The sequence below is a fragment of the Vulpes vulpes genome, chromosome 2 (assembly GCF_048418805.1).
Source record: "Vulpes vulpes isolate BD-2025 chromosome 2, VulVul3, whole genome shotgun sequence".
NCBI lineage: Eukaryota > Metazoa > Chordata > Mammalia > Carnivora > Canidae > Vulpes > Vulpes vulpes.
Window position 1 is genome coordinate 2,542,444 of NC_132781.1, and position 8,735 is coordinate 2,551,178.

The 8,735-nt window shown below is 63.9% G+C and overlaps 1 protein-coding gene across 1 annotated transcript; it reads right to left on the reverse strand.

Moving 5' to 3' along the window:
* Positions 1-312: 312 nt before the first annotated feature.
* ENPP7 (ectonucleotide pyrophosphatase/phosphodiesterase 7) lies at positions 313-7,924 on the reverse strand. Its single transcript, XM_072746475.1, has 6 exons — positions 7,575-7,924; positions 6,309-6,454; positions 4,289-4,915; positions 3,373-3,667; positions 2,721-2,818; positions 313-926 (listed from the first exon to the last, which is right to left on the reverse strand). Exons 1-5 carry the CDS (start codon positions 7,825-7,827, stop codon positions 2,736-2,738), a joined length of 1,404 nt encoding a protein of 467 aa, XP_072602576.1. The 5' UTR covers positions 7,828-7,924; the 3' UTR covers positions 313-926; positions 2,721-2,735.
* Positions 7,925-8,735: the final 811 nt, after the last annotated feature.

The following is an 8,735-nucleotide window of genomic DNA, read 5'->3' on the forward strand; positions in this document are numbered from 1 at the left end:
GATTGAGCCACCCAGGCAGCCCCTCCAGGGGGATGATTACGTCTAGAGGCGCACCGGTGTGGGCAATTTCCCCCTCCCCGCCCTCACCCCCACCCCCACTGGTGATGGTCTACTATTTGCCGTGTTTTCTTCTTTTTATTTTTTAAAGATTTTATTTATTTATTCGAGAAACAGAGAGAAAGGCCGAGACACAGGCAGAGGCAGAAGCAGGCTCCCTGCAGGGAGCCTGACATGGGACTTGATCCCGGGTCTCCAGGATCCAGCCCTGGGCTCAAGGTGGCGCTAAACCACTGTGCCACCCGGGCTGCCGTGTTTTCATCTTTTTAAAATTATTTTTATTTTCTTGGTTGAACAACGTGGCTTAGAGATTCCGGTTCCCCGTGGGTTCACAAAGGGCCTTGTCCTCCCCTCTGCAGCACCTCTCCCCCCCGGCAGGCCAGCCGGGCCTCCCCGGGTTCGCCAGCGGCCTAAGGGATCAGGAACTGGTCACAGCCTGGGGCCAACCAGTCAGGTCAGGCCGAGAGGACCCCAGCAGGGTCCGCATCTCACAGCCACCACCCGGCAGCCTTCATCCCCGCTGAGCAGCAGCGGCCGGCCTGTGGGCACTGGCATGGGGCAGAGGTCCCTAGCCGGGTCCCTAAAGCCTGCCCTGTGCCTGCCCACCGCCCCCCACCTGAGGGAGGAGTCTTTGGGCAGAGGGGCCAGCCCTTCCCGGGTGGGGCCCCCAGCCCCACCCCCACTTCCCAGACCTAAACCTGGGAAGGGTCCCTATTGCCAGCACCCTAATGACTGAGCTGGGGCTGCAGCTGGAGCTGGGGGGACCCTGAGGTCTGTGATCAGGCGAAGAGACAAGGCCCGTCTGTCCGTGTCCAGCAGACTCAGGCCGTGAGAGGGTAGCTTCTGGAGGCTTCCTGGAAGAGGTGGTCCTGGAAGAATAAGTGCTGTTGGCTGGAGGGAGGGGCGGAGCAGGGTGAGGGCCCCTCGGGTGCAGGGAGGCTGGGAGTGGTGGGAAGCGCGATGGGCAAAGGCTGGCAGGTGTCAGGGTGGGGTGAGCAGGGCCGCTGTGGGAACTGAGGACCCTCAGCTGGCCCCAGGAGGGCGTGCGTGGGTGCAGGTGGGGGTGGGGTGGGGAAGGGCTGGGGGCACTCTCCTGGGCCTGGGTCATGCCACACACACTGCAGACTCTGAAGAATGGAGGGCCTCAGTTTCCCCTGGCGCACAGAGAAGGACGGCCACGTTTCTCAGACGAGGGGCAAGTCCTTTGGGCACCGCCCTGGTTCTGCGTGGGATTCAGCGGCCGTGGTGGCCAGCCCACGGGGGGGGGGGGGTTCCCCAGGGCTCTGAGCTCTGTGCTGGGCGTGGGCTCTGGCTCCGGGGCCGATTCTGCAGCCCTTCCTGACCTGGCCTTTGAGGCCCCAACTCTGGGAGCGTGAAACTGACTTCAGTGGGAGCATTTACACCACAGAGGTGGGCAGAGGCCACAGGGTGGGGCTTGTACTACAGGCTGGAGAGTGGGTTTGCTGGCACGCTTCCGGGGCACCCCCACCCCGACCCAGCGCAGAGTCACGTCATCTTCCCGGTTTTGCTGCAGTTTCCTGGCCTGTGAGGTCTGAGCCCACCTCTCAGGTTCCGTGCAGAACCCGAGTGTCCGTGGGTGTGTTTTATAGGCTGGAGGAAACCTCCTGCGTCACTGCCTCCGCCAGAATTCTTGGTCTCCACGAAACCCGAGAGGAAATTGCAGGTAAAGGTATCTGGACCCGTCCATTTAGCCCTAAGTCCACTCTGCCCCCCGGATGTTCTGCCCAGACCCCCGAGGGACCGTCCTAACTGGCCGCCCCTCTTCCTGAGCCCTGGCAGTCCCGTGTTCCTCTGATCATTGGTCTCGAATCAGGTGTGTCCCGTGTCACCTGGCCAGGGGCTCCCTGTGTCCGTGGCAGGCTCATCGTGTACCTGTCCTCGCCTACCGGCCTCCAAGCACCGGCCTCCCTTCTCTTCCATGAACGTGAGGACCAGCCCACCTAGGGGGCTCTCACTCACTCACTCTCCTGCCCTGGGATCCCGTGGCCGCCGCATCCTCATCCAGGTCTCCCGTGGCCCCCTGTCCTCTCCCTGCCCTGACACCTGACCCCGGCTCAGTCATCCCTCACTGATATGTTCAGTTCCTGTTGCCCATTCCCTGTGGCCCCTAAATCACAAACTCCAGGGTGCAGGGCTCAGGCTGCCTGGGTCACTGCGGATCCCCAGAGCCCAGACCAGGGCCTGACCCCGAGCAGGCTCCCACTGTGTGGTCTGGGAAGGAACGTGTGCATGATGTGCTTCTGCTCGGGCTGGAGGGTCACGACACCCCAGGGCAGAAGCAAGGTGGGGCTGTCACACAGCAAGCTGAGTCCACCTGTGTCCCAGGACCCCTGCCACCTGGGCTGTCCCTGCACACCTGACCCCCATGGCTTCAGAGTTCTCGCTTGTCCCTGGTGGAGCATGGAGGGCTTGCAGGCAGGCAGGGAGGAGGCTGCGGAGGGTTCGGGTCTCATGGGCCCCGCTGCTCTGGGAAGACCTGCTCCAAGCCTAGGGCAGAGCGGCTGGAGGGGGCCTGCGGGGGTTCCCGAGGACTGACGCCTCTCTGCCTCGGTGTGTGGGGGCCCAGGTCAGCAGTGGGGGTGCCAGGCTGGAGCAGCAGGGAGCACCGGCCCATCCTCCCCTCCACCTCCTGGGCTTCTGACCTGGAGCGGTGGGCATTATGCGACCTTGGCCAGAAGAATCACAGCCACCAGCATTCCCATCACCAAGGGGGGCTGGCCACTTGGAAGGAGGGCAGACCCTGAGGAAATTCAGAGCATCCAGTGAATGAGAGAAGTGGGAGCATGTCCCTCACCCTCCACGAGCCCCCTGACCTCGGCCCTCACCAAGGCCCCTCCCCTGCTGAGCAGGGCCTGCACACCTCCAGCTGGGCCCCCACTGGGGTCTGCCATTCATCAGCTCCCAGGTGACCTGTGCCCTTGGGATGGGCTGGCGTGGCCATAAGGGCGTGTTGGGGGGAGGCCGATAGAGGAAGACCCGGAAGGAGCCCTCACGTGGCCACGCAGGAGAGCAGGTGCCCCACGGTGGACTTCCCCCGGGGCCTGTCCTGGGGGCAACCACCTGCCTCTCTGGCCCGCCGTGTCCGCAGCCTCACAAGGCTGCTCACATCCACCTGCTGTCCCCTCTCTGCTGCCGGGACACATGGAGTGCGCTGTTGGGTGTCGGGCCCGAGATGTGCCCGGAGTCCGGGACCGGGAAAGAAAAGGCCCCACGCGGCTGACGGTGCTCACTGGTCAGGGCGGTGCAGGCCCACGCTGTCTGCGCTGCCTGGTGGCGGGACGGGCGGCACCTTACCTGGGGGGGTGCTGGCCGTCCTGCTGCTGGTTCCCGGGAGCGTGGGCGGCGGGGTGCTGACGGGCCGGTTGCTGGTTTCCTGAATCATGGGCAGCAGTGTGCTCAGGAGCCCATCGTTGGCCTCGGGCACGATGCCCAGCAGTTTGCACATGAGCTCGTACACGTGGACGCTCTCGAACGGCTCCACCTCCAGGCCTCTCTTGAAGTTGGGGCCCACGGCCCGGAAGATGGTCTTCATGTCCATGACGTCGTTGTGAAAACCGTGCTCCCCGTTGTTAAACTGGACGTTCACTCTCTGCCGGGGAGGGAAGGCCCTGAGCCTTTGCAGGGACTCCCGCCCACCTGCCCTCTCTGCCAGCAGCACCCCTGTGGGGGCAGAGGACCCCTGGGAGGGGGTTACACGTGGGGGCAGAAAGGTTTCTCTGAATCTTGAGCCCCAAAAGATCCCTGGCCCCAGGGAGGGCCCCTCGGGGAAGACTAGGTGCTGACCCCAAGCACACGGGGAGGAGCTGTGAGCACAGGGCGCCTGTGCACGCCAGTGCTCCCTTTCCCGATCCCGACGCCCAGCCTGCATCTCCTCGGGGGTCCCTCGGCTCTCGGCGGACGGCACAGTGGCCCCCTCGCCCTCGCTTCTCTCTGGTTTCTTATGGCCAGTCTCCCCACACATACGCACAAGTGACCGTGCACACGCCCACACGCAAACCTCACGCATTCACACACATGTACACTGTGTACGTGCACACACGCTCCTATTGCATCATGACGGGTGTGTCCCTCTGGGGGCCAATGCTGCTCAAACCGGGGACACGTGAGAAATGGGGGGAGGGGCGCTTTTTACAGAAATGGAGAGAGGCCCAGCAGTCCAGGGAAGGAGCCCGCGCCCCACCTGGAGCCCCGGCCGGGGCAGGCAGCTCACCCCATGGATGACGTAGCCGGGGTCACTGTACATGAGCAGGGGGGTGATCCTGGGGTTCCTGGCGTAGTGGAGGGACGCGGGGAAGGACTCCTTCTTGTAGACGTGGAGCTTGGGGTGGGCATCCTTGATGAGCCCGTACACCTTCTCCAGCATCCCCTCCTTGGGGAGCAGCATCCCATTTGGCCCGTAGTCCAGGAGCTCAAACTCGATGTCCTTGAAGGTAAAGTTGGGGAACTTGTGGAACTCCACCAGGTCCGGGGCGGTCTTGTTGACGGTGCTCATGCCGTGGTCGGACGTGACAATCAGGTTGAGGCTGTCCTCCAGGCCACTCCTCCTGATGCTGTCACGGAGGTAGCCCACCGTCCTGTCCACCTGCATCACCATGTCCTTCCTCTGCTGGGACTCGGGGCCGTACTTGTGGCCCGTGGAGTCGGGCTCCCCAAAGTAGAGCGTGACCAGGTCCAGCCCCTCCTCCGTGAACCACTTCATCACCGTGTCGATGTTGGCCTTCCATTCCGCCTCATCTTTGTAGTTGTGCAGAGCACCTTCCTTCCGGCTCAGCGTCACCGCCAGGCCTTGGTAGGTGACATTCCCGCCAGGGTAGAAGAAGGAGCCCGTCCGCAAGCCCTGCCCGGGAAGGCGGCGGCGGTAAAGCCCACAGGCGCCCTGGGGCTCGCCCCTGCCTGTCCCTGCCGCTGTCACACAGCCCCCAGCCCGCCCGCCTCTCCTCCTGCCCACTCACAGTCCCGCTCCCCCCGCGGGCACCCCCTTCTTTTTGGGAAGGCCTTTCGTAAGTCTTATATTATATTCCCAGGGCCGGTACTGATTGTGTGGAAGAGCGAGCCGGTGCCCAGTGGACTCAGCACTAGTGAGATAATGGATATAATAGTGCCCTCAGATACGCAGTGTCCCCATCGTCACCATGGCCCTGGGTCCTCGCCCCAAGGCCGAGCTGCCCAGACCGCCCTCCCCTTCTGGCCTGGAGCCCTAATATGTGTCTCCCTATTATGGTTTGGTCTCGTCCAGACCCTGCCACCCCTGTCCCCTCGCCTGCCCTTCCAGCCTTCAGCCTGGCCATCCATCTGTCTTGCCCATAAATCGATGGCTGCGTTATTTACAGATCCATCTGTCCTTTCCGCCCCACGTCCGTGCTCGCCCTGTCTGCGTGTCCGCTCCCCAGCTGCCCTGCTGTGTGGACCGAGCACCGCGAGATGCCAGGCTCCCAGCTCCTGCGAGCGAGCCCGATGTCCAGGTGGCTCCTTCCAGGGTGAAGGACTCCGACCTGAGTGGACGCCCTGCCTAGAGGGTGGCGGTAGGCTCCGAAGTTCACTCTGCTCGTCTTGGAAACCTCCGCTTGACCCCGTCGACGAGAAGCCACACCTCTGGGGCCAGAAACCCCCAGAGCGCTGCGGGATGGAGGGGTTCTGGGGCGCAGCCCCACAACCCACCTCTACCTTATCTCTGGCCTGCTGGAAGTCGGCTGCCCAGCCCGGGGAGGGATCCAGAAAGGGGAAGGCAGGAAGCTGTTTTATCATTACCTGCCCCCCCCCCTTTTTTAAAGATTTATGTATTTATTCAGAGAGAGAGAGAGAGAGAGAGAGAGAGAGAGAGAGAGGCAGAGACACAGGCAGGGGGAGAAGCAGGCTCCACGCAGGGAGCCCGACGTGGGACTCGATCCCGGGTCTCCAGGATCACACCCCGGGCTGTGGGTGGCGCTAAACCGCTGTGCCACCAGGGCTGCCCGTTACCCGCCTTTTTGTTGGGTGAGGTTATTTTTCCGGGTGGACCGGACCCCCTTCTCCCAGAGCCAGCGGCCCAGGGCTGCGGAGAAGATGCTGCCCGTGGTGGATGCTCCTCAGCACCTGGCACCGCCCCCGCCCTCAGGGACCCACTTAGCACCCCTCTCTGCCGGGAGCCCAGGACTCGGGTGGGGGAAAGGCCTGCGTGGGCCTCACGAGGTCTCATGGCCTTTCTGGGCCAGGTCCTTCCTGTCCCCCGTCCCCGGACCGCCGTCCGTTACCTGCTTCTGGGCTGTGATCCAGATGGGCAGGCTGCCGTTGTCCCACCACCGCTGGATGCCCAGCGTGGCGTGGTAGGGCAGCTTCACCTTGCTGGTGGTGTTGTAGAACATGTTGTGCACCACCCCGTGGTTCTCGATGTATTTGCCTGCGGGGAGGAGACACGAGGGGAGGGAGGAGGTGGTGGGAGGGACGGGGCAGGCTTTCTCACACGCTGCCCTGCTGGTGGGAGCCCATGTTCCTCCCTCGGGGGTTGCGGGCACCCCTCCCCAGCCCTGAGGTAGGTCCTGCTTGCGGGGATGTCATTGGCAGCCTCGTGGCTTTCGGCAAAGCCCTGGAGCGACCCAGGTGGCCGGCAGGAGGGAACGGATGAAACAGTCACGGCCCAGCCACACAGCAGAAGCCCAGACGCACCAGGGGAGTTCCACCCACGAGATATGGTCTAAAAATTCACTTCTAGCTACGAGAGGAGTGGGGCTGAAGTGTGGGCCCCCTTCCCCCATCCGGGACCTATTAAGGAAACAGGTGCAACACAGGACGGAGGACCAGATGTGGCAGCGGGGGCGGGGGGCATGGTCACAGAACACTGGCATGAGGATGAGCCCTCTGGACAGAACAGGGTCCCTCCCCTTGCCCCCCAAGGCTCCGTCCAACCCGGAGCCTCAGCAGGTAACCTTGCTTAGAAATAGGGTCTTTGCAGATGTGACTAGTTAGGTTAGGATGAGGACCCTACATCTCTGGATGAGCATCCTCACGAGACGAGGAGAGACATGCGGGAGGAAGACAGCCCACAGGGTTGGAGGGACAGACCACGGGAGCTGGGAGCGGCAGGAAGGGTCCCCTAGTGTCTCCAAAGGGAGCGCGGCCCTGCTGACACCGCACCCTAGACCTCCAGGAGCGATGGGGGGTTTGAGGGGTTTGAGGGCATCCGAGGGCTGCAGGCTCATCTCTCCCACCTGTCTGGAACCCGGCCACACTCACTTCCTCCAGGACCCGCCCGGGGTTGTCACCTTGGTTGGGGTCACCGTTTAAAATGAGACCACTGGGCAGTTTTATGGCTTGTGTATGATCCCACCAATGGTAAGGCCTGCTGACAATCCCCCTTGGCCGTGCTGTGTCTCCCCGGAGACAGCGTGTCCCCCGCCCCTGTCACCTTTGTCCCTGTGGGCCCCCGGGGGACAGGGCTCTGTGCAGATGGGGGGGGTTTCCTTCCTCGGGTTGCTCAACCCTCTCCCTGCCCCAGGCCCCACCCCGAGGCCCATGCTCACCGGTGACCAGGGTGAAGTGGCAGGGGCTGGTCATGGTGACGAAGGCCGGGGTCATGTAGCGGGCCTTCACTCCGTCCAGCGCCATGGCGTCCAGGTTCGGGGTGTGCACGTCCTGGTCGTAGTTCCAGCGGAAACCGTCAAAGGACACCAGCAACAGCTTGTTGCGGGCGCCCTTCCTGCCCACCGGAGCCCCTGCTCCCGGAGCCAGGAGGGCGGCCAGAGCCAGGCCCAGGAGGACCGCCAGGCGCCCCATGATGGGCCTTCCAGACACCAAGGCGTCCGGGGTGGTTCCTGCGGAGGAGCAAAGTCTCAGGGTCAGGCAGGCCAGACTTACCCCGTCCGTGCCTCTTTGAACACGAGACCGCACGTACCTGCTTCTCCGAAGCAGCCCAGGCCGCGGCGTGCCTGCCACCCCGGCCCAGCCCTCGCGCATCTCCCTTTATTGCCAGCAGAGCCTTCAGGCCGGGTGCTCCTCCCCCCAGTGCACCTGTGTCCTCACGGGGAGGACGGACACCAGCCCGCTGGCCTGTCCCCACTCCACCTCTCCCAGCCCCGCTCGGCCCTGTGCCCTGCTCGCCCTGACCCCAGAGCACTGGGAGGGGCCCCCTCCAGCTTGTACGTCGGGGAGAGCTCTGGGGCACATGGGTCTCTGACCTGCCCGGGTCAGGGCTAGCAGGTGGGCTTCCCAAGACCTGGGAGCTAAGGGCCAGCCGCTCAGTCCAAGGCTGGCCTTGTCGGCGGAAGCCCCAGCTAGGGTGGGCGCCCTTCCCCGCCCCACCCATGAAGGGGCGTCCTGGGATGGGGCGGGACAGCTCCAGCCTGCTGGCCGGGATTAGTGCCCCTGCACCTGCCTCCTTGGGTCCAGGGGAAGCTCAGAGAGCACGTGGGGGGTGAGGGGGCCTCACTGTGGACTTCATCGATGAGGCGGTCAGACGAGGGGGCTGCCCCGTTTCCCATGCTCATGGGGGTGGGTGTGTGTGGGAAAGGACCCTGAGTTCAGGGTCGCAGCCCCCTCCCCCCGTCTCTGATTCTGTCCCTCTCCCTCTCACAGAACCCACGAAGTGAGTCAGGCACGGCTCTCAACTTGGGGGATGCAGCAGCGAATGAGACAGATCCTGCTGGTGAATAAGTAAACCAGTGAAATAGTGAGGCTGGGGAGGG